This window comes from Mustelus asterias, chromosome 3 (assembly GCF_964213995.1).
Source record: "Mustelus asterias chromosome 3, sMusAst1.hap1.1, whole genome shotgun sequence".
NCBI lineage: Eukaryota > Metazoa > Chordata > Chondrichthyes > Carcharhiniformes > Triakidae > Mustelus > Mustelus asterias.
Genome location: NC_135803.1, coordinates 23381503 through 23407911, shown reverse-complemented (window position 1 = coordinate 23407911; position 26409 = coordinate 23381503). Strand labels below are relative to the sequence as shown.

At 44.2% G+C, this 26409-nt stretch overlaps 1 protein-coding gene across 11 annotated transcripts in view; it reads left to right on the top strand.

Annotated features, from left to right (window-relative positions):
- The window catches only part of rhbdd1 (rhomboid domain containing 1), a 79582-nt gene that overhangs the window by 41415 nt on the left and 11758 nt on the right, over window positions 1-26409 (top strand). For all 11 annotated transcript variants that reach the window (XM_078206129.1, XM_078206168.1, XM_078206136.1 and 8 more), the window contains one exon: window positions 4847-4966. In XM_078206129.1, coding sequence (XP_078062255.1) covers window positions 4847-4966 — 120 coding nt within the window. The remainder of the gene's footprint in view (window positions 1-4846; window positions 4967-26409) is intronic.

Genomic DNA, 26409 nt, shown 5'->3' with positions numbered 1-26409 from the left:
TCTACCATCTGGTTAATTCTGTGCAAGGTCTATGAACATGGTCAGGCAGCCCTCTCAGGGAACTTTTAACATCAGGAATAAACATTTTGGGTTTTTTAACAGCTGTAATTTCAATCAAGGTTTCAGTTCTTCCTTCATTTCACATTTTGGTTTGGTTTCTATTGATATATTTTCTACAATTTTTGCTTGTGATGGCATTCAGAATCTTCCTGCTTACTCTTAATCTAATCAAATGTTAAAAAAAGATCTGATTTTACTCTTGCTGCATCTCCATGCCTCACTTTCTCGTCATTGTCTCTTGATACCCAAAACATCTCTAGTACATTAATTTATTTCTTCTGATACAAAGCCCGATTATGATGTTGATAGGCCCAAAGCTCATAAATCCAATGAGGCTGCCAATAGTGCCTTAGAAGAACACGACAACTTTGGCATTCACTTTTCTTTAGAAATCAGCTGTGGCCAATTGGAGATTGCCTAATCTTCCAGTTTGGCATAGGTCAAGCTTAAAGATATGTGCACCATCTGAGCACAAGGATAAAGCTTAATGTCTAGCAGTACTGAAATATGCGCCTTTGCAAGCACTTCATTTGACAAACTGTCAGTCATTTTGCTAACCTGCCCATTGTTTGGTAAAGCAGTTCCAGCAATGGGCATGCCTAGGCTTTGAGAAAAATGTAGGATTTCTTCCAAAATGTTAATGCCTTGGCACTGACTGATTTCTGAAAGCATGGAATTCAAAGCGCTGCCTGTATAAGTTGATGAGCCATCACCACTTTCAAGGCTTTTGTTTTTGAATTATCTCATTTCAGAAATATGCTCAGGGACATAAGATAAAGACACAGCAGGGAGGTCATCTTAGAATCATCGAGGTTTACAGCATGCCACCCTTTTTTTTACCACTATGCTACTCCCAATTGCCCGCGTTTGGCCCATATCCCTCTATACCCATCTTGCCTATGTAACTGTCTAAATGCTTTTTAAAAGACAAAATTGTACCCGCCTCTACTATTACCTCTGGCAGCTTGTTCCAGACACTCACCACCCTTTGTGTGAAAAAAGTGCCCCTCTGAACCCTTTTGTACCTCTCCCCTCTCACCTTAAAACTATGCCATCTAGTTTTAGACTCCCCTACTTTTGGGAAAAGATGTTGACTATCTACCTTATCTATGCCTCTCATTATTTTATAGACCTCTATAAGATCACCCCTAAGCCTCCTATGCTGCAGGGAAAAAAGTCCCAGTCTATCCAGCCTCTCATAACTCAAACCAAGTACCGGTAACATCCTAGTAAATCTTTTCTGCACTCTTTCTAGTTTAATAATATCCTTTCTATAATAGGGTGACCAGAACTGTATACAGTATTCCAAGTGTGGCCTTACAAATATCTTGTACAACTTCAACAAGATGTCCCAACTCCTGTATTCAATGTTCTGACCAATGAAATCAAGCATGCCGAATGCCGCCTTCACCACCCTGTCCACCTGTGACTCCACTTTCAAGGAGCTATGAACCTGTACCCTTAGATCTCTTTGTTCTGTAACTCTCCCCAACACCTTACCATTAACTGAGTAAGTCCTGCCCTGGTTCGATCTACCAAAATGTATCCCCTCACATTTATCTAAATTAAATTCCATCTGCCATTCATCAGCCCATTGGCCCAATTGATCAAGATCCCGTTACAATGCAAAATAACCTCTTCACTGTCCACTATGCCACCAATCTTGGTGTCATCTGCAAACCTACTAACCATGCCTCCTAAACTCTCATCCAAATCATTAATATAAATGACAAATAACAGTGATCCTTGAGGCACACTGCTGGTCACAGGCTTCCAGTTTGAAAAACAACCCTCTACAACCCGGCGTTGGACTGGGGTAAACACAGTAAGAAGTTTAACAACACCAGGTTAACCTGGTGTTGTTAAACTTCTTATTCTATCATCAAGCCAATTTTGAATCTAATTGGCTATCTCATCCTGGATCCCATGCGATTAACATTATGCAACGATCTATCATGCGGTACCTTGTCAAAGGCCTTGCTAAAGTCCATGTAGACAATGTTGACTGCACTGCCCTCATTGACCTTCTTGGTTACCCCTTCAAAAAACTCAATCAAATTCGTGAGACATGATTTTCCATTCACAAAGCCATGCTGACTGTCCCTAATCAGTCCTTGCCTCTCTAAATGCCTGTAGACACTATCTCTCAGAATAACTTCTAGCAACTTGCCACTACGGATGTTAGGCTCTCCGGCCCGTAGTTCCCAGGCTTTTCCCTGCATCCCTTCCTAAACAAAGGCACAACATTTGCCATCCTCCAATTTTCAGGCACCTCACCTGTGGCTGTCGATGATTCAAATATCCAAAGAAAACATTTACACTCCCCTGCCCATGTTACACACTTACTTTGGATGAATGTAAAATTTGTGCCTCTACACCTAACTGAGTTAGCCCATGAAGTAAAAGTAACGTGCAGTGATGCTCTGATCTGCGAAAGAACTTTAACCTTTATGATATTAAAGCATCTTGTTATTTCCATGTGTGGCTAGAATCTATATTTTTTTAAAAAATCTTTCCTGGGATGTGAACATCATTGGCTAGATCAGCATTTGTTGCCCTTCCCTAATTACCCTTGATGTGGGATGAACCGCCTTCTTGAACTGCCACAGTCCATGTGGTGTAGGCACACCAACAGTGCTGTAGAGGTCCAGGATTTTGACCCAGTGACAGTGTAGGGACGGTGATATAGTTCCAAGTCAGGATTATGTGGGGGGTACCTTGCAGGTGGTGGTGTTCCCATGCTGTCACTGTGCGTCGATGGTGAAGGAGTGAATGACTGGAAATAACTGGGCTTTCAGAGAATTCCAGCTTAGTTGCTGTTTCAGATGCTGTTTGTAGTTGAGAGAGAGTAATGTTTTTTTTCCCTCTCTGGAGTTGGAGATTCTGTTGTTAGAGTGTTGCTGTTTTGAAAGCTGCACAGAGAGAGGTATCCTTTTCTGTCTCTGAAATCTGAAGACTGGAAGCTGCTGGAGACTGGGTTTACTTCTCTGTTTGGCTCCCTTGAGGATATATCCTTCTCTGAAAACTGCTGTTTGGGTTTCTGTCCATAAGTGTTAAAAAGCTGAAAATCTAGTATCATGTGAGCGTACTTGTTTTAGTACTAATTTTGAAGAAGGGTGTGTGTCTATGGGGTGTTGCTTTAAATTGGAACAACAGAGATAGCTTGCTGTTAAGAATTATACTGTGTGTTTCAGTCTTGTACTTGGTAAAAGTTATGCTAATTTTTTTATAATATTCTAACCGTGTTCTTAAATAAACTTTGTTTGATAAAAGCCTCCTAGTGGGTCACTTGAATCATACCTGAGGTGAAACACCTTATGCTCACCAATGCCAAAATCAAATGATAAAACTTAGGGTCTAGGCTAACTTCATAAAACACTTTGGAGTTTCTGGCCTGGGTCCTAACAATAAGCCCTGATGTTAGATTGCAACCCAGGCTTCTGAACCTATAGCAAGGGTGCTCCCACTGTGCCACAAAACCCCCTTGTGTCATTTTATAGGTGATGCAATGCTTATTATTTGAATTTAACAATGTAATTACGCTTAACAACGTAATCACTGATTCATTGACATTGCCTCCCTTTGCCCTGTCACAATTCTGTGATTTTCCTCATTCAGAACTAATTAGCTGATTGCACTACATTGATCTTTATTTCAAGCTTTTACCCAAAATCTTTTGTTTTGTGCAATTGGCTTGCTGATAGTTTCCATGAGCAGACTAATTTTTTTCAATGAGCTTAATGTAAGAAATAGGAACAAGAGAAGACTATAGTACCCTTCAAACCTGATCTACCATTCAGTAAGATCAGGACTGATCTTCTGCCTCAGATCCACTCCCCTGCTCCCTCTATTCCTTGAAACTCTGAGACACCAAATATCTGCTTAGCTCAGCCTTGAATATACCTGATGATGGGGGTATCACAACCCTTTGGGGTAGAGTATTCTGAAGATTCAACTTGTGTTTGTCTCTATTCTCTTTGTATATAAATTATTTAGCCTAGTCTAACAACTGATCTCATCTGTAATAAACTGCATGCTATAGAGAACATAAAGAATTCCAACCACATTCTTCTATTACCGTGCCTCATATAGCAAAAAATACTATCCTCTTACATTGTGCAAGCTAGAACTACTGTTCAGATGTATTTGCAAATAAAATGGTTGTTATGTTTCAGGATTTCTTTTACAAAGTATTTGGGAAAAATTAATTATAAGCGTGCATTTACTTGTGCTTTTCAAAAGCAGGTCAGAGGCTGTTGGCAGTTGCCAAACGTGCATTATAGCCTGACATTAACATTGTTATAGAGTCCTAGAGCAATGCAGCATGGAAACAGACCTTTTGGCCCATCTGGCCCATGCTGACCATGGTGCCCTCCTAGCTAGTCCCAATGACCTGCAATTGGCCTATATCCCTCTAATCCTTTCCCATCCATGTACTTATCCAAATGCTTTTTAAATGTTGCTATTGTATCTGTCTCTTGTTATCCAAGACGGAAAGAAAAAGAGTAATTTTATCCCAGCTTGGAGCACCTCAAGAGTACACACTGGGAGTAGATGTTATGATGTTGGAATATGATGTTGCATGCAGTTTCAAAGGTTAGAGTACAGTAATGGGCTTGATTCACAGCACATACAGAACCAATGTAAAAACAGAAATGCTAAAGGTTCTGTGGAGGAAGAAACAGTTCATGCTTTAGGTCAGTGGACAATAATTGACGTGATTCTTTGCTTTCTTTCCAACACCCCTATTTAATCGCCCTAATTAGGTTGTTTTTCTAAACCCTAGGATATTCTGGTTACAATGATTATAGCAATGCTGCCTCACACTACAGGACAAGATATACGGGAGGAATGACTGAGGAGGAACAATTGGAAGAAGCAACTCGGGCAAGTCTAAATGACTATGGTATGTTGTATGATCCAGTAGAGGTTTCTTCATTGTTTTTTAAAAATATCTAGATCAATAATCAATGTATTGACTTTAATGTAATGTTGTGCATGTGATCTGCAGTTTTTGGGAAGTTGTAATTCATTTGGGTCCAGTCCATGAAGCATGGAATACAAATTGGCAGAAACACTTGGACTTTTAATTCTGCCAACTATAGAAAAGTTTTCCTTTAGGCCCAATGGAAAAAGTGTTCCAATCTCTTTGTGATTGATGGCAAGACTTGATGGTATTTTTTAACAATATTTTTCTCATTGTGATCAATGGTATACTATGCACACTTCGGCCCAAAATTTCATGGGATGAAAGGGACCCCTGGCTTAGAGAAAATGAGCCAAAGCCCTGAGTCCAGGAGTCCTACCCTGAACCTGGCACCCACTTTTTTGGTGGGGGAATGAGGTGGATCGTACTTTGCACACCTGTGGTTCACAGAGGCTACCTTCAAACAGATACCATTTCCATTAGTGGGATGTGCAAGTCACATTTCATTTTGAGTGGTAGGGCACCCTTTTTAAGAGGGCATGTGCTCTTTAGGATTGTTACAATTAGGCATGAAAGTGCATAAAAAGTCAATAAACTCATTGGAACCGGCATGGCATTTAAATTACAAATCCCATTAATTAAAAAAAGGAGAACAGCCTGCTGTGGCTGCATGCAGTTTCATTGCCTGTTGATATGTATCTGAGGGCTATCATCAAAGAGTTCATGCTGCGTGACTGACTTCCACAACCTATCATTATCACAATGGGGGACCTGTAAATTCACATTATGACACCTCCCATGTCGTTACAAAGTCCTTGATGTGGGGCTTGAATACAGGACGGAATTCTCCCCAAAAAAGTTCTAAGTGTCGAATTCACGTGAAAACTGGAGTCCATGCTGGGTTTTTTTCAGTGGGAGTTCAGACAATAATCTCCCACATTCGGTGCACTGCAGAGGCCACCAGCATGAATATCATTAAATTTCAGCGCACTGACCGGGCTACTGCGCATGTACCGATCTGTCAGCGTCGAGATCGCTGGCCGGCCCCCGCAACGCAGATCGCTGGCCTCCCTCCTTCCCTGACCGATCCTTAGACAGAATGGCAGTGGGACCCCCCCCCAATTCCGCCCTCTTGACACTGCCCGATGCCTGATGTGGAGATGCCATAATTGGACTGGGGTAAGCACAGTAAGAAGTCTCACAATACGGGGTTAAAGTCCAATAGGTTTATTTGGCAGCACTAGCTTTCGGAGTCTCAAGCTCCTTCATCAGGTTAGTGAGGACTTGTGTTCACAAACAGGGCATTTAAAGACACAAACTCAATTTACAAGATAATGGTTGGAATGCGAGTCTTTACAGGTAATCAAGTTTTAACGGTACAGACAGTGCGAGTGGAGAGAGGGCCAAGCACAGGTTAAAGAGATGTGTATTGTCTCCGGCCAGGACAGTTAGTGAGATTTTGCAAGCCCAGGCAAGTCGTGGGGGTTACAGATAGTGTGACATGAACCCAAGATCCCGGTTTAGGCCGTCCTCATGTGTGCGGAACTTGGCTATCAGTTTCTGCTCAGCGATTCTGCGTTGTCGTGTGTCGTGAAGGCCGCCTTGGAGAACGCTTACCCGAAGATCAGAGGCTGAATGCCCGTGACCGCTGAAGTGTTCCCCAACAGGAAGAGAACACTCTTGCCTGGTGATTGTCAAGCGGTGTTCATTCATTCGTTGTCGTAGCATCTGCGGGGTCTCCCCAATGCACCATGCCTCGGGACATCCTTTCCTGCAACGTATCAGGTAGACAACTTTGAGTCGCAAGAGTATGTACCATGTACCTGGTGGATGGTGTTCTCCCGTGAGATCGTGAGTCCAAAGATGTGCGGGCTAGGTTGATTGGCCATTCTAAATTGCCCCTTAGTGTCCCGGGATGCATAGGTTAGAGGGGTTAGTGGGTGGATATGTGGATAGGGCCTGGGTGGGATTGTGGGTTGGTGCAGACTCGATGGGCCGAATGGCCTCTTTCTGCACTGTAGGATTCTATGATTCTATGAGATGATGTGCTGTGGCACGTCGGAACTGTTGATCGATGAGTCGAGCGCCATATCCTGTTCTTATGAGGGCGTCTTTCAGCGCCTGTAGGTGTCTGTTGCGATCCTCCGCATCTGAGCAGATCCTGTGTATACGGAGGGCTTGTCCGTAGGGGATGGCTTCTTTAACGTGTTGTCTAGCATGTTTAACGATGCCTGATGGGCAGTGCCACGGTGCTCCTGAGCATCGGCACTTTGCCCCTTGTGCAGTGCCGGGGGCACAAACTGGCACTGCCAGATTCTCATGACCATGGGGCACTACCCCCCCCCTCTACTGACCGACCCCCTCTGGGGTCCCAATTATCCCCCCTTCACTCCAGCGGGGTCGGGCCCCTAGTTCCCCAAAAGTGAGTAGCTCGTGTAATCCCCACTGGAGTGAAACACTCTGTAGGGGTGGGAGAGGCTAGCAGGAGAATTCAGTCCCAGGCCTGCTAATCTCACTAAATTGTAGGGAAATGACCATTTTAATGGTCTGTATATCTCCCTGCCGATTTCTGACACAGAGCAGACGCTGCCGGAAATCTGGCGCTGGGAGACGCAATGGGGCACGAACGCGTGCGCAATAGCCGCGAATCGGCCGCTGCGGGATTCTTCTGGTCCGCTGCGCTAAAAAATTAGATGGGAGAAACGCAGCCACAATGTTTGTTTTCAGAAGGGGTTAAGTAGTTGAAGCAATTTAAATGTATTGAATGAGTTTTTTTATGAATGAGGTTTTTTTTTCAAAACTCGTCAACAGACATGGAAACTTTATTTTATTTCACCTCTGCATGACCGCTGAGGTCTGTCTTTGTGAATCTGGATGAATTGGCATGCAGGGTGTAAGGGCAAAGGCTGGTGAGTGAGGAGGTGGTGGTGTCATGGATTGACATGAGTTGGCACTAAGTTGGCATAGGGGCTAGAAAGAGATATGTTGGTATGAGGAGATGGAGAGAGGGTGGGAGGCATGAAATGGCAGATTTGGTATAGATGGGGCCTGGGGGATGTATGGGATTAAGGGCCAGAAGGCTGTTTTTGGTTTTATTGTATTTTCTACCGCTGGAGTAAAGTCCCAGAGATCAAAATGGGCTTTTAAACAACCCTTGGTACACGAGAGCTCCTGTGGCTACCTCTGCACTGTGTTTCCAGGAGTGGGGCACCTGACTCCCAGCAGCAACACCACCCCCCCCCCCCCCCCCCCAACCTTCCAGAACAAAAATCTGACTATCCGCCACATTACCTTCCAAGTTGGGAATTTTCCTAATTCTGCTCTTCCAACTCTGGAGCGAGAATTCAGCTCATAATCTGTAGGTAATTTGATGGCTCCTGCATCTGTGCGTACAATATCTGAACCTTGCGGTGATTGTTGTAGTCATTGTTTCAGGAGGACTGAAATATATAAATACTGAAACAGTCTTATCAACTTTAACAAACATATAAAATATAGTGCCACCATGCACATCTTCAGTATTTCAGAAGCATTTATATTAAGAATGTAAATGGAAATAGTCTATTGAGTTCATTCGCTGAAAGTTGTGTACCAGGCCAAATCCATAGAGGTATATAGCAATATATGACCAGTATTTGCTTTTTATTTTTAGTTTCTCTTTTTTTTTTTACTGTAGCCTTTTCTGGGTTCTCCACAGTTTTACAACATTGTAGAGTTATGACTTCAGTGCATTTTGTTTAAAGCACATCCTCTGTTACTAAATTAAAAATATTTGCTTTGACATTATAAAATTTAACTGGTAGAATCTCAGTAACAAATACTAATCAAAAATAAAATAATCTGATTATAATTGACACTATTTTCTTTGATCCCTTTGCATTGGTCCAATTTGATACCATTAAGTACCAGCTGTGTACTTCTGAGTCTGAGGTAGCAGAGCTTTTGCTTAAAAACTCTGGTAATGGATGGAAGGGGAGAGAGTTAAAACAACTGATGGTTTTATTTGATGCCGCAGTTTACTGATCTTTCCTGTAGAGTTGAAGTGTGTATCTGTGAACTTTTTTTACATTTCTTGGCGATCACTTGCTTATCAATGTGAGGGACAAATAGAACACTTGTTTCACACTTTTTTATATTTAGCCCCAGCGTCAGGCATCTCTCAGACAGCACAAGTTAGAGGTAAAGCTCTTGACAGTCCCAGCAATGTGCTTTCCTCCATTCTCCATTGCTTTATTCCAACCCTTTTATTTTTTTCCCACCAGCTATCCTTGTGTCCCTTTAGAGGAGATTCCCAACTACTTCTAAATGATGGGCCGAAGGGCCTTTTCTGCACTGTATGACTCTATGTATGGTTCCCAGTTTAATGTTTGAAGAAGAAGTTGCTTAATGTCCTAAATTCAGTTCATCTTTGTTAGCTTTTTGTTGTTTCTTAAGCACTTGAGGTTTATGCTGTCAATTATAAACAATTCATAATGTGCATTTTGCAAGTTTATGAAACTGTAATTCTAACAGTTAATAGTTTGAAATAATGTGGATAAGTTGCACTATATTCTCTTGTATATATTGTATATGGGCAGCATGGTGGCACAATGGTTAGCACTGCTGCCTCACAGCTCCAGAAACCTGGGCTCAATTCCCGGCTTGGGTCGCTGTCTGTGTGGAGTTTGCACGTTCTCCCCGTGTCTGTTGTGGGTTTCCTCCGGATGCTCCAGTTTCCTCCCACAGTCCAAAGATGTGTGGGTTAGGTGCATTGGCCATGTTAAATTGCCCCTTAGTATCCCAGGATGCATACGTTAGAGGGATTAGTGAGGTAAATATGTAGGGCTACGGGGATAGGGCCTAGGTGGGGCTGTTGTCGGGGCAGATGCGATGGACCGAATGGCCTCCTTATGCACTGTAAGGTTTCTATGATATAGTAAACTCTCTGAATTGCAATTGTTTCTCCTTGGTTTCAACAAAAGATGGGAATTTTCACTTGAATATTTTCCCCTCTATTTTGGTGAATGCAGTTTGACAGGTACATGTGTCAGCACAATTTACTGCTGAAAGTCTTTCAAATGTCCTTCCCTTTGTTTATTTATTTATCTATTTTGCCAAAGAGAAGCCAAAATACATAGAGTGGAGTTACTGTCCTTTTTAAATTATTGAAGGCCTGCTGTTGCTCCTTTCACTTGGAATTCCTTTTGATGTGTTTCACTCAGGAGCTACAGCATGGATAAGGAACACGTTTGTTTGAGTTTTGTGTCTAAGTATTCGGAATGGAAGTTCTGCCAGATAAAGAGTAAATGCGTTTCTTCTCTATGCTGTTTTCCCACATTCCTCCCACAGGTGTGAGGTCCTCTGTATCTGTGCTACCTCCCTCAATCTTTTAAAGCAGGAATATACACAATTCCATGTCAATATTTTTGCATTTCCTATTTACTGCAGTTTAAGGAGAGCTATTACCCTGCACCACTCTGTCTCTCTTGCTTTTTATCATCTCACTGGGCTCACGCTGTCTTTTGCACTGTAGAATGCACAGATGGACATACTTGGGGTTCTATGATATAAAACTGGGTGTAGGTTTTACCAACTTGCAGTTGAATGGCACAGTTACGCAGAATTTTCACTCACCTTATTTTCTAAATATATGTCTTGTATTTCAAGTGGTCTCCCAGAATTATAATGGCCCAATTCCAATGACTATTATGGAAACATAAAACCTGCAAAGCTACAAATGTTTGCAGAGAATAACTGCAGCACAGACTGATGCAATGACATGGAAGTGGCTGGCACTATGGACACGCTGGCTGGCACTATGGACACGCTGGCTGGCACTATGGTAGAGAATTTGAAGGAGCAGTCAATTTGAACAATTTTAAATACTTACTGTTCTGTCATATGTGCAGCCTCATGACAATTTTTGGCTATTGCACAAAGTACAAGTGCCATAAGAAGCAGTCCATGTCAAATGCAGCAAGACCTCGACAATACCCAGGCCTGGGTTGACGAGTGGCAAGTAACATTCGTGCCAGTCAATAACCATCTCCAACAAGAGGGAATCTAATCGTCTCCCCTTGACATTCAGTGGCAACACCATCACTGAATCCCCCATTTTCAACATCCTGGGGGTTAGAGTTAGGGTTGCTTGATGACACCATCCAGGACAAAGCAGCCCACCTGATTGGTATCCCATTCACAAATATTCACTCCCTCCACTAGTGGCGCACAGTGGCAGCAGTGTGTACCATCTACAAGATGCACGGCAGGAACTCACCAAGGCTCCTTAAACAGCACCTTTCAAACCCACAAGCTCTGCCATCTAGAAGGGCAGAGGCAGCAGACACATAGGAACACTGTCACCTGGAAGTTCCCCTCCAAGCCACTCACCACCTTGACTCAGAAATATATCGCCGCTCCTTCACTGTCGCTGGGTCAAAATCCTGGAACTCCCTAACAGCACAGTGGGTGTACCTCCACTGCATGGACTGCAGGTTTTCAAGAAGGCAGCTCACCACCACCTTCATGAGCAATTGGGGTTGGGCAATAAATGCTGGCATAGCCAGTGAAGCCCACATGTCATGAATGAATAAACAAAACATCAATGGAAAGTGTCTTTATGATAACCACTTTAGCAATTGCCTTGAAATAATGGTCAGAATTCCCTGGGGAAAAAACAGAAGTTTAATGTGCATGCAATTTGTAGCAGAAAGATATACCCCCATGAGTTGCAAATAATGGCAAATTGCCAGGTGATTGGTGGCATACTGCCACCATCCTTGTGAAAACAGCAGCTCGCTGTCAACTATCTTGTTAATTTCAAGAAATTTCTGCTTTTATGCAGCAAATGTAAATTAAGCTCAGTGCAGAATGTTGGAGCTGGTACTAACAGCATAAGGACCCTTTTAATAGCAGGATTTATGTTCCTGCAATGCCATTCGACCTCACCAGACCAGAAAGGAAATGATCGAAACTGGTGAGTCGAACTCTTGCGTGTGGTAAAATTTTAAAAATAGATTTCTATTTTTCTTTCTTCCTGAGCTCGTGCTAGCACTGCTGCCTCTCGGCGTCAGGGACCCGGGTTCGATTCCCGGCTTGGGTCACTGTCTGTGTAGAGTCTTCTCCACGTGTCTGCATGGGTTTCACCTGGGTGCTCCGGTTTCCTCTCTCAGTCTGAAAGACGTGCGGGTTAGGTGCATTGGCCATGCTAAATTCTCCCTCCGTGTATCCGAACAGGCACCGGAGTGTGGCGACTAGGGGATTTTCACAGTAACTTCATTGCAGTGTTAATGTAAACCTACTTGTGACACTAATAAATAAATTTAACTTAAACTCCATTCTCCCCCTATTTTCCAGCTGTATTCAGTTGATACCTCCTACCTTTAAATTCACTCCTTTCACCACCGATGCACAGTGGCAGCAGTATGTACCATTTATAAGATGTTCTGCAGCCACTCACCAAGGCATCTTCAACAGCAACCTGCCAAACCCACAACCTCTGCCACCTAGAAGGTCAAGGGCAACATCCATGAGGACACCACCATCTGCAAGTTCCACTCCAAGCCACTCACCATCCAGACTTGGATATATATCGCTGTCCCTTCACTATCGCTGGGTCAAAATCCTGGAATTCCCTCCCTAACAGAGCTGTGGGTGTACCTATATCATGTGGACTGCAGTGGTTCAAGAAGGAACCTCACCGCCACCTTCACAAGGACAATAAATGCTGGCTTAACTAGTGATACTCAAGTGCCGTGAACAAATAAATAAGATAATGGGTTCGAGTCTCACTCCAGGACTTGTGCACAAAATGTGGCCTACAGTCCAGTGCTGAGGGCATACCTCTGCTGAGGTGGTGCTGTTTTTCAGATGACACATTAAAGTGAGGCCCTAGCCGTCCTGTCAAATGGATGAAAAATATCCCATTGAAATTATTTCATAGGAAGAGCAGAGGAGTTATCCCCAGTGTCCAGGCCAGCCTTTATCCTGCAATCAAAATCTCACACACACTATCTGGTTATTATCATATTGCACACAAACATTCACCGACTATCGCAAAGTCTACATGACATAACAGGCTACAAGGTGAAGGTGTTTAGAATCACCGGCAACAATGCACATCTCCACCTTGAGCTCAATGCATTCTGTGCCCGTTTTGAACAAGAGGTCAGTGAGAGGCCGTCTTCCATCCCGGAAGCCTCGATCAAACTGATATCAGAGGTCACCATCGAAGATGTCAGATCAGCCTTCTTGAAAGTTAACCCTCGGAAAGTGACTGGCCTGGATGGGTACCTGGAGGAGCACTGAAATCCTTTACAGATCTGCTGGCAGGGGTAGTTGCAGACATCCTTAACCTCTGCTTACACCGATCTGAGGTCCCTACCTGCTTCAAGAAGATTACCATCATCCCTGTACCAAAGAAAAGCCAGGCAGTGTGTCTTAGTGACTACTGCCCGGTGGCTCTGACATCCATCATTACGAAGTGCTTTGAAAGATTAGTCATGGCACACATCAACTCCGACCTCCCAGATTGCCTGGATCCACTATAGTTCACCTATCGCCACAACAGGTCCACAGTAGATGCCATCTCCCTGGCCCTGCACTCAACCCTGAAACACCTGGATAACAAAGACACTTATGTCAGACTCCTATTTATTGACTACAGTTCAGCCTTCAACACCATTATCCCTATGAAACTCATTGCCAAACTTCGTGGCCTAGGGCTTGGCTCCTCTCTCTGCGATTGGATCCTAGACTTCTTAACCCACAGACCACAATCAGTAAGGATAGACAATGACATCTCCTCCATGATTATCCTCAACACCGCGGCCCTGCAGGTCTGTGTCCTCAGTCCCTTACTATACTCCTTATACATTTATGACTGTGGCCAAATTCCACTCCAACTCCATTTTCAAGTTTGCTGATGACCCCACCGTAGTTGGTCGGATCTCAAACAATGATAGAAGCATAGAAAATAGGTGCAGGAATAGGCCATTCAGCCCTTCGAGCCTGCACCACCATTCAATATGATCATGGTTGATCATGCACTTTCAGTATCCCACTCACGCTTTCTCTCCATACCCCTTGATCCCTTTAACCACAAGGGCCACTTCCAGCTCCCTCTTGAATATATCTAATGAACTGGCCCCAACAGCTTTCTGTGGTAGAGAATTCCACAGGTTCACAACTCTCTCGAGTGGAGAAGTTCTTCCTCATCTCAGTCCTGAATGGCTTACCCCTTATTCTTAGACAGTGATGCCTGGTTCTGCACTTCCCCAACATTGTGAACATTATTCCAACATCTAACCTGTCCAGTCCCATCAGGATTTTATATGTTTCTATGAGATCCCTTCTCATTCTTCTAAATTCCAGTGAGTACAAACCTATTCGATCCAGTCTCTCCTCATATGTCAGTCCAGGAATCAGTCTGGTGAACCTTCGCTGGAACTCCCTCAATAGCAAGAATGCCCTTCCTCCGACTAGGAGACCAAAACTGCACACAATACTCTCGGTGTGGTCTCATCAAGGCCCTGTATAACTGCAGCAAGGCATCCTTAATCCTATACTCAAATCCTCTTGCTATGAAGGTCAGCATGCCATTAGCTTTCCTCACTGCCTGCTTACCTGCCTGCTAACCCCCATCAGTGACTGTTCCACCATGCCACCCATGTCATATTGCACTTCCCCTTTTCCTAAACTGCCTCCATTCAGATAATCTTCCTTCCTGTTTTTGCCACCGAAGTGGATAACCTCCCATTTGTCCGCATTATATTGCATTTGCCAAATATGATGAAATGGAGTACAGGAAAGAGATAGAGGCCGGAGTTTTACCACCTCACCTGCCCCAGAATCGGGGCAAGCGAGGCTCGCAGAACAGAAATGTCTAGCCTCAAGCCGGATTTTATGATCTTGCCCGAGTGAGGTTGTAAAATCCCACCCAGCGAATCTGGTGAAATGGTGCGGCAACAATAATCTCCCTCAATGTCAGTAAAACGAAGGAGAGAGTCATCAACTTCAGGAAGCGTAGTGGAGGACATGCCCCTGCTACATCTATGGGGATGAAGTGAAAATGGTATGGAGCTTCAAATTTCTAGGTGTCCAGATCACCAACAACCTGTCTTGGTCCCTTCACACCGACGCTATAGTTAAGAAAGCCCACCAATGCCTCTAGTCTCTTAGGAGGCTGAGGAAATTCGGCATGTCTGCTATGACTCACCAATTTTTACAGATGCATCATAGAAAGCATCCTTTCCAGATGTATCACAGCTTGATATGGCTCTTGCTCTGACCAAGACTGCAAGAAACTACAAAGGGTTGTGAAAGTAGCCCAGTCCATCACGCAAACCAGCCTCCCATCCATTGACTCTGCCTATACTTCCCGCTGCGTCAGAAAAGCAGCCGGTATAATCCAGGACCCCAGGCATCCTGGATAACTAAAAGTGCTCATTTAAGCAGTTCTGTTCACTGCTGAGAAGACAAGAATTTCCTATCTACTTGCTATCCATTCAGCATATTTGAATTTACATACAAATAGCTGTTAATCAACATTAACAACAATGCAGTTGCTCATCGCTTAATCATACATCCATCATTTCAAATGGACCGTTGATAGCCCAACCGAGCATTCAGTGATAATATTTTCATTCAGTTGGTCTCAGAATTTGCCAATTTTAGAAGTGTAAATATGGGGAAGTGGGATATTAACTCCACTCTTTTCCACAGACAAAACTAAATAAATGGCAATATAAAAGTGCCCTTTTAGTACTTCCTCCTGAGAATTCTCTGCAGGGGAGAGTAAAGACAACAAGGATTTTTGATTTGATTTATTATTGTCACATGTATTAGCAGACAGTGAAAAATGTTGTTTCTTGCGTGCTCTACGGACAAAGCACACCGTTCATAGAGAAGGAAAGGAGAGCGTGCAGAATGTAGTGTTACAGTCAAAGCTAGGGTGTAGAGAAAGATCAACTTAGTGCGAGGTAGGCCCATTCAAAAGTCTGATGGCAACAGGGAAGAAGTTGTTCTTGAGTCGGTTGGTATGTGACCTCAGACTTTCGTATCTTTTTCCTGACGGAAGAAGGTGGAAGAATGTCCGGGGTGCGTGGGGTCCTTAATTATACTGACTGCTTTTCCAAGGCAGCAGGAAGTGTAGACAGAGTGAATGGATGGGAGGCTGGTTTGCGTGATGGACTGGGCTTCATTCACAACTCTTTGTAGTTTCTTGTGGTTTTGTGCAGAGCAGGAGCTATACCAAGCTGTGATGCAACCAGAAAGAATGCTTTCTATGGTGCATCTGTAAACGTTGGTGAGAGTCGTAGCAGACATGCCAAATTTTCTTAGTCTTCTAAGAAAGTAGTGGTGTTGGTGGGCTTTCTTAACTATAGTGTCAGCATGGGGGGACCAGAACAGGTGGTTGGTGATCTGGACACCTAAAAACCTGAAGCTCTCAACCCTTTCTACTTCGTCCCCATTGATGTAGATAGGGGCATGTTCTCCACTACGCTTCCTGAAGTTGATTGATTATCTCCTTCATTTTATTGGCATTGAGGGAGAGATTATTGTCATCGCACCGGCTCACCAGAGTCTCTATCTTATTCTTGTACTCTGTCTCATCATTGTTTGAGATCCAATCCACTAGGGGGGATCTGCCATATTTGGATTTTAGTTTGTCAGACACTGAAACAACTCAATCTCGGCAGCAAGTGGTAGTTGTCAATTTAGCAGCTTGATGAACTTTCTCTGGCATCAATACTAGAATCAAAGTATCACGGCACAGTGCAATGCATCACCCCAAAACGACCTATTAAAATAAGCAAGCATCCTAGCCATCATTATGGCAATCTTAATACTTGCATTGCATGTGTCAAATGTGTTGTTCATCCTTGGAGGTGAAAATGACCATGTCCATATCTGAGCTGTTTGATAGGGTCCCGGTCAGTATGTGGTTGACTGCTAAGTCAGTCTGCATCTGGAAGGTTCTGATACATTTAGGACAGAATGCCGCCGACGATTGCATTTTGGATGAGTTGCTGGTTTGGGATTTCCTCTCTCTTTTTTTGATTTTGGGGAGGCTGCACCTTTTTTTTTTTACTTGGTCGCAACAGTTGCAGAAATCCTGGGTGAACTTCTTCCGGGACTCCGGTACCAATGCCGAAACGCCTCAGTAAGAGTGTGCTGTAACCCTGTCTTTGACAGCTATAAGAACGCATTCCTGACTCATCTCTCCATATAAAATATGCTTTGGTAAGCGAGATGGCTACATAACCAGACAATCCTGTTGCGACTGTCTGAATATGATGCCAATGCTTGACATGCTAACTCTGGTGAGCACCTCAGTCTGGTATTTTGTCTTGCCATCTCATCACCAGAAGCTTCTGAAGGCAGATCAAGTGAAAATCATTGAGCTTCTTGGCACACGGCACTGGTACACAGATCATGTCTCATATGCATGGAGCAGAGTGGGTAGGACTATAGCTGTATAGACTTTCAGTCAACCTGCACGAATACAAAGATCCCCATTATCCATGCATACAAGTGGAAAGGAATTCGCCAATCTTTCAATAATCATAGAGGACTCTCACTCCTCTCCCTTCCTGGCAAAACCATTGCTAAAATCCTTAAACCACTTCTTGCCACATTTTTACCAGGATCTGCTGCCTGAGAGTCCGTGCAGTTTCAGAAAAGGTTGAAGGAGGAGGTACTGCTATGGTGTTCACATTTAGTCAACTCCAGGAAAAATGCCAATAATGGAACATGGACCTCAACACCATGTTTGTTCACATGACCAATTCCTTCGACAGAGTCAGCCATGAAAGCTTTTGGAAAGTAATGGCAGAAGTTGATTGTTCTGAGAAATTCATCACTCTAGTTCAACTTCTATGATGGCACGCTCTTGTGTGTTCTGGATTATGTTGAGTTTTCTGACCCATTCCCAATCACAATGGAGTTAACCAGGGCTGCATGCTAATGCCAATCCTCTAGAATATTTTTCTCCTCCATGCTTCCAGGATGGTGATCCTAACATTGATATCACATGGACAGGAAATCTCTCAATCTTAGATGGCATTTGAAAAAAACTAAGGTCTCCAAGGGTATAATTCACGATTGTTTGTTTGTCGATGACTGACCGTGCACTAGTCGCTGGATCTAGCTGCTGGACATGCAGCATAGCATGGACTTGTCCTCCCCATTGCATGTGACAACTTCAGTCTTATGATCAAGGCAAAGAAAGCTGAAGTAATGCGCTGGCCTGCTCCAGGAAAGCCCTATTTTGATCTCTTGGTTTTAGTCCGTGACTAAAATCCGTCAACAGAGGATAAGTTCAATAATCTCAACAGCACATTCTCTCGAGTTGTCTATATTGATGGCGAGACACAAGGTAAGAATTGCCAAAGCAAGTGCAGCCTCCAGCAAACTTTGAACGTCAGTCTGGGAATGAAAAGTCTGTCTACCAAATGGACATCAATAGAGGCACCTACTCTATTCTATGCATGCGAGACTTGGACTATGTATCAAATGTACATGGTTTACTAAACGAAAACTCCAAATGGCAATTACACACTTCAATTTTCATGAGAGTGCGGCAAATTAGATGTATTAAACTGCAAGAAGTGGTTTGTTCATTTGTTGATGCCATTTTCTTCCCAGAAGATTAACTACCTTTGGATCTGTATCTTCTCTGTCTTTTGCTGTCCTTACACATTCTTCACAAGTTGACTGCATCCAGTCCATTATACAGAAACATAGAAGCTAGGAGCAGGAGGAGGCCATTCAGTTTTTCGAGCCTGCTCTACCATTCAATATGATAATGGCTGATCCTCGATCTCAATCCATATTCCTGCTTTCTCCCCATACCCCTTGATGTTATTGATCTATCTCCTTCTTGAATACATTGTGACTTGGCCTCCACAGTTTCACTACCCTTTGAGTGAAGACATTTTTCCTCGCCTCAGCCCTAAATGGCCACCCCCATATTCTAAGACTGTGTCCCGTGGTTCTAGATTTCCCAAACAGGGAAAACATCCTTTCTGCATCTAGTCTGTCCAGCCCTGTGAGAATTTTATACGTTTCAATCAGAAATCCCCTCATCCTTCTAAACTCTAGTGAATGTAGGTCCAGTCGAATCATTCCCTCCTCGTAGGACAGTCCTGCCAGCCCCAGTATCAGCCTAGTAAACCTCCATTGCACTCCTTCTTTGGCAAGTGTATCCTTTCTTAGGTAGGAAGACCAAAACTGCATGCAATACTCCAGGTGTGGTCTCACCAAGGCTGTACAACTGCAGTAAGACATCCCGACTTTTGAACTCAAGTCCTCTTGTAATGAAGGCCAACATACCAATTGCTTGCTGCAACTGCCTTTCCACTTTCATTGACACCCAGATCCCTCTGTACATCCACACTTCCGAATATATTAGAATTTAGATAATGCTCTTTCTTACTATTTTTCACACCGAAGTGAATATCCATCATCCGTTTTCTCTGCTTCAATCAATCTTTCCCTGCAATAATTATATGCTATAATGATGTGACCAAAGTATTATATCCTTTTGATGTTGTGCACTAATTTCCTCTTTTTTCCAGCCATTTCCAGCATTCATTAGTCCTTGTCTATGAAGGGTATGCAGAACATTCTATATATCCACATCCTGAATGCATTCAGCTTATCAATAGTCCCTTTGTTTGTCCCATGTTTCCAAGATATATAACCTAGATGACAAAATGTAGCACCTTGGCATTCTTTTCCTAAGATTCAGGTTCAGTTTCTTTGATAACACATCCTTGTGACAAAGCTGGTCTTGGCTATCGCAGTTCTCCTTTGGATCTATCTCATCTCACTTCCCCTTTTTAAATACATCTGTGTTATTTGCCTCAACTTGTGATAGCGAGTTTCACATTCCAGCCACTGTCCCTGCTGAATTTCCTATTGAATTTATCATTGAACGTTTTGTGTTTATGACCCCTAATTCTGGCCTTGCCTGCAAGAGGAAATATCTTGTCTGTACGTATCCTATCAAACCATTTTAACATCTTGACTCCAATTCGGTCACTTGTCAGTATTCTCTTTTCTCCTTTCTTTTCGAGAGTGGAGGGAGTGAGAGGTGGAATGAAATGTCATCACAAACAAAGGAACAAGGTTGTATTTTCCACTGATGGTTGTAGAGAATAAACGGCATGGTGACACAGTGGTGAGCACCGCTGCCTCACAGCGCCACAGTCCCGGGTTCAATTCCAGCCTCAAGTGACTGTATGGAGTTTGCACATTCTCCCCGTGTCTGCATGGGTTTCCTCCGGGTGCACTGGTTTCCTCCTACAGTCCGAAAGACGTGCTGGTTAGGTGCATTGGTCGTGCTAAATTCTCCTTCAGTGTACCCAAACAGGCGCTGGAGCGTGGCGACTGGGGGATTTTCACAGTAACTTCATTGCAGTGTTCAATGTAAGTCGACTTGTGACACTTAATAAATAAACTTAAAACTTAAATGGGAAGTTGCATTTTAAACTGAAGTGACTGGCAAACAGAAGTGGCTTAACAGCCTGAAGGATTATTTATTTAATACGAAGTGCTGTGTTGGTCTTTTTCTGTCTGTGACTGTGAGGATGATACTATAATGTGTATTCCAAGCTTCTCACTGCACAATGTGGGTTGGGGAAAAGAACATGAGCAAAAACCATATTGACAGGAACTAACTGTCTTCCACCTACTTGTTACATCTGTTCCTATCCTTATGTCTCTAACTGACTTGACTATATCCAACAGTTGGAAAGGAAAAGGTGAGAGGACAGCTATAATTTAAAAGCAGACATTATCCCTTCGAAGTGTTTGATTGTGGCATAATCGGTCTCCTTGCTTCTCCATGAAACACAGCAGTGATGTACAGTTTTTTTTTCTCAGTTTCTTTATAGAGGTAACAGGGAAAAGAGATTCCTGTTAAATGCGCCTAAATAAAATACAAAAGTGTTTGTGCCAAGTACATATTGTTCAAAGAGTTTTTTTCAAAGTAGATTTGTTCTTAGTCATCATCCCAGAATGTGCCTATGTACCACTTTTTTTATTTTTACAATTTAGTGCACTCCAGCAAGTTTGAATTCTCCAATTCATTCAGGATTATTAGGAATTCCACGGGTTGTTCATTCCACAAAACATTCTGATGAACAAACAAGCAAAGAGACTGCAGGCAGTGGGCTGTTAATCCTTGCCTCGTTTGCTAATCCAGCTCGACAATGCTGCCATTGCTCGTACACATTGCCTTGGCTTCTCGCTAGTGTTTTTTAATACATTTCTTGAACAATAACAAAATCTGCTTATTGTGCAGGAAGGCTTTGTTGACTCATTTATTGTCTAAGATTTTTAACTCTCTCTCTCTCCTAAAGTTTGTCTATACTGCCACCTGTTGGCAAATTAAGACTCTTTCTGATGCCAGATTTCGCGTGCCTGTTTCTAACTTCCACTGTGATCTTGGAATGTCATGATGTGGAGATGCTGGCGTTGGACTGGGGTAAACACAGTAAGAAGTCTAACAACACCAGGTTAAAGTCCAACAGGTTTATTTGATAGCAAAGCTCGTGGCTTTTGCTACCAAATAAGCCTGTTGGACTTTAACCTGGTGTCGTTAGACTTCTTACTATCTTGGAATGTGTATAGAGCAAGCCGGGCAGAGAGGTTCATCACAAAAAAGGGACTAGCCTTTGCTACTTGTACATCATGACCTGCTGTTTTAGCTTAAAAGCAGCATATCTGCTCGCATGTCTCTGGCCGAGGTGAGGGTCTGTACTACCTGGAAAAATAAATGTGTGGGAATTAACTTTATAAAGAAGTAGTGTGTGTTTTGTGTGTGTGTATACTCACCTAGGTATCCAGCTCCTTTCAGTTTGCTGGTTGCTTTGAGCTAAGTTAGATGGTGCTCAGTTGCAAATGGCTGTTCAATGGCTTTGCCTTTGACAACAGTACACTGAGTTAAACAATGTTCTATTCAGTGATGCTGTTAAATCGGAACATGTTGTATTAGGTTGGAAAGCACTGCATTAGAAATAACAAGCTATTTTAGATCTTGTATCATGAGACAGGGTTCGTTAGGCATCTTGCATTAAAGGATTCTCTGAAGAAGGGATCGGAATAGAAACATGGAAGATAGGAGCTGGAGGAGGCCATTCGGCCCTTCGAGCCTGCTCCGCCATTCATCACGATCATGGCTGATCGTCCAACTCAATAGCCTAATCTTGCTTTCTCCCCATAACCTTTGATCCCGTGCGCCCCAAGTGCTGTAGAAACATAGACAATGGGACGGAATTCCATGTTGAGTTTGAGAGTGATGATGAAAATTGGGTTTTAAATTTAAATAAATCCAATTACGCAGGTATGAGGGGCGAATTAGCCAAGATAGTGAGAAATTAGACCGAAAGACCTGCTGGTAGATAAACAGAGGGTTGGAACCCAGAGCAGGGCTGCCCCTCGCTGGTCTGACCAGGAGATCATCCTCGAGACAGAAGGAGATCCACTTTCTGCAGGATGACGGGAAAAGGCTACCCTCTCAAACTGGATAGAACTAACCACAGAAAATGCTGGAATAACTCAGCAGGCCTGGCAACATCTGCAGAGAGAGGAAGAGAGTTACCGTTTCAGATCCTGATCTGGCACAGAACAAGCAGACCTGGAATGAGAAGGTGGAGGCAGTGGGCAGGTGGAGTGTGGTCCAGAGGAGTCCAGTGCAAGAAGAGGTGGAGGCAGTAAGCTGGCAAAGTGTGGTCTAGAGGAGGCTAGTGCAGAAAGAGATTTAATGACCTTGTTCACTCTGGGAAGGTGAGAGCATTGCCAGTATAGGCCTCCTGGGCATTCAGTCTTCAGTAGTCGCTCCGGCTGAGGTGCCTGAGGGCACATGCTGCTCATAAACATGGAAGGAGTGTGTGCCCAAGGCCTCAGCAACACTCCGAGGCCCTAGTGCTGTTGAGGACTTGCCAATACATGCAGCTTCTTCTGAATATGAGCCCTTAGCACTGGCCGTAAAGGTCAGCAATATTTTGGACCCTTTTGTCTTTCCCTCTGAAAGGAAACAAATTAGCGGAGGAATCCCCATCCTTCACTTTGTCACTGCCATAGAAGAGGAAGCACTGGAGATTGTGAGGGTTGCTGACCACCAGGAGAAGGTGAGATAGACAGCTCTGGTGGAGAACATAGAACATAGAAAAGCTACAACACAAACAAGCCCTTCGGCCCACAAGTTGCGCTGAACATGTCCCATGGAGGGTTATAGGCTTACCTATAACCCTCCATCTTACTAACTTCCATGAACATATCCAAAAGCCTCTTAAAAGACCCTATCGAATCCACCTCTACCACCACTACCGGCAGCCGATTCCACGCACACACCACTCTCTGAGTGAAAAACTTACTCCTAACATCTCTGTACCTACTCCCCAGCACCCTAAACCTGTGACCTCTTGTGGCAACCATTTCAGCCCTGGGTAAAAGCCTCTGAGAATCCACTGTATCAATACCCCTCAACATCTTATACGCCTCTATCAGGTCACCTCTCCCTCGCCTCTCCAAGAAGGAAGGACCTAGCTCTCTCGACCTATCCTCATAAGGCATACCACCTAATCCAGGCAACATCCTTGTAAATCTCCTCTGCACCCTTTCTATGGCTTCCACATCCTTTCTGTAATGAGGTGACCAGAACTGGGCACAGTACTCCAGGTGGGGTCTGACCAGGGTCCTATACAGCTGTAGCATTATCTCCCGATTTCTAAACTCAATTCCTCTATTGATGAAGGCCAGTATTCCATACGCCTTCTTAGGCGACAGTAGAAGGTGGACAGTAATTGGAATCTGTAGATGAACTGGGTGTATTGCACTCTACCCTGTCTGGCAGCCTGCCAAAGACACAGCTGAATTGAGAAGCCTCAGCATTGCAGGGGGTTCTGGTCTCCAAGGCTAGTTTTCTTGATTTATTTTGTCTCCCACAAGTTCTGACTGAGGCTTAAAAACCAACTGTACCATTACCAGGCCAAACTCTGCCAGAGCAGACCTCCGCCATCAGTGTCACACTTTACACATGGTACCTGCCCCAGCCAGGCACCTTGATGGGTCCTCGTACAGAGAGAAAGTGACGCTGGATGGTGAGTACATCTTGAATGTCCAAGAGGTGGCAGAGGTAGCTGTGGGTAGTCCCCCCTCAGAGGTGTGCAGTTATGAACAGAGCATGAAGGAGTCCATTCAGCTCACGTGAACCACCATGGTTCACATAGCCAACCTCAAGGAGAGCCATATGTGGCAGGTTGGAGAGCCTGTAGGAAATGTGCACTGACAGAATGCATACCATAATACAGACTGGCCAGTGGTGCTGATGGCGCAGAGATGGTTGGAAGGATGCCAGTTGTGCCTCCACTGGTATTCCCCTTGAGCAATCTTGTGTGCCAGCCAAGTGCTGAGACAGTCACCAAGGACGATGAGGGTACCAAGTGCCACTCTTTATGGGGGCACCAACATCAATGGCCTCCTTGACCCCTCACTAAGGGAACATCTGCACAGCAGGGCCCAGTGATGGAGGATGCTCCTGCATTGTTGCTGGTGCAGCAGCCTTTAGGCTGTCCCACTTGGCTCCTATGAGGAGACAACCATCACATGCATTTCAGCTGCAGGCCGGGAGAAGTGAACATCTTGCCTCCACCTCCTCCAAATGCACCAGAACTGAGGGCTGCCAGAAGAGCAAATACACACACGCAGGAAACTCCTAATGTGGTTCAGATGGACATTGATGGAGTAGAAGCTTCCTGGTGAATCTACTGGGCAACACTGGGTGCCTTGATGGCCACATTGGCACAATCAAGGATGCCTTGCACCTGGGGGAATCCAGCAGTGGAGGTAAAAGTAATTGTCATTTTTGTCTGCAGGGCCCCATCTATTCAGAATTAAATGTACTATCCAGCTCTGGGGAAAAAGGGCATCAGTGACCTATGAAGTGCAGTGTCTGCAGCTGTTATTGAACCAGCGGCAAGGCCCACGGCTGACCCTTGGAAGGAGCCAGAAGCAAAGAATTTCTAGGCCACAGTGACTTGGATGTTTACTGACAAGGAATGGTGAACAGTGCTATGAAGTGTGACATCTTCTCTGACTATGACTCTGATTTCGATAACTGAGGTGTGACGTCTTCCCTAACTAGGGTGCAAATCTTTGACCATCTGTCTGGCTCAGTCACGGGCTCCTGTAGCACTTTGTTTTTGGACATGTCCAGGTAGCTTTGTCTTCGCTGGCGAATCCCGTGCAGAGGTCTCTGTTGCCTTTCTGTCCCTCTTCTCCGCTGCTCCCCTGATGATTGGGGCTCTGCCTGTCCTGGAAAGGAAGTGATGCCCCTCATTGCCACCTGAGCCCAAATCTGAGAGTCGCAATCCCCTTGCCAGTTGCTGCCTTCTTTATGCTCAGGTGGCCCCCAATTGTGGAGGGAAGCCTTACCCCCATGATGCCAGGAGGGAGATGCCACCCCGGTATTGCCCGGGCGCACACCGAACATTTTCCCCCATAACCTGCACATAGCCGATAGCCCCTTGTGCCAATGGCTTAGGACCACCCCCCCCCCCCCCCCCCCCCGGCGCTGTTCTCCTTTCATGCCCGCCTAATTCTCTGGGGCGGCCTTAATTGGCTCACGCTGTATTGCCCCTCCCAAGCATCCGGTCCGCATCGACCCAATATGCAGCCTATGTGTCCTCAGCAAAGTCTCAACACACTCCTCAGTGAGCTCTGATGACCTTAATTGCATTTAGCAACAGATCTGGTGGGTTCTCAGTCCCACCCATCCCTAGACTGATGAAATTTAACCAGTGGTGGGAACAGCAATGGGAAACTGGCTGGTGATGGTGTTTTCATCACCTGCCCACCTCTCCCCACCACCGAGCGGGACCTAAAATTCCAACCATTTTGAGCCCGTCTTCATTTTAGAATGTACAAAGAACATACTTGAAATTGTAGGGAACTAAGGGACTCATCAGACTGAGGGACTTACAGTAAATAATGTTAGTAAAGAAGAATTACTCACACACTTAATGGTGCTAAAATCTAACAAATCCCCTGGACCAGATGGCCTGCATCATGCTGAGGTGACAGCAATGGTGTTGATCTTCTAAAATCTGTTCTGGTATGTTCCCCATGGATTGGGAGGTAGCAAAAATAAGCCTGCTATTCTAGTAAGGAGGGAGAGGGAAATCGAGGAACTATTGGCTATTTAGCCTATAGTGGGGAAAATGGTGGAATATTATAAGGGACGTGGTAACAAGACACTTGGAAAATCATATAATTAGGCAAGTCAGCACTGTTTTAAGAAAGGGAAATCATATTTGGCAAACTTGAGGGTATAATTACCAGGGTAGATAAGGGAGGATCAATGAAAATAATATATTTGGATTTGAAAAGGCATCTGTAGGTGCCACACAAGAGGTTGTTGCACAAGATTAGAGCTC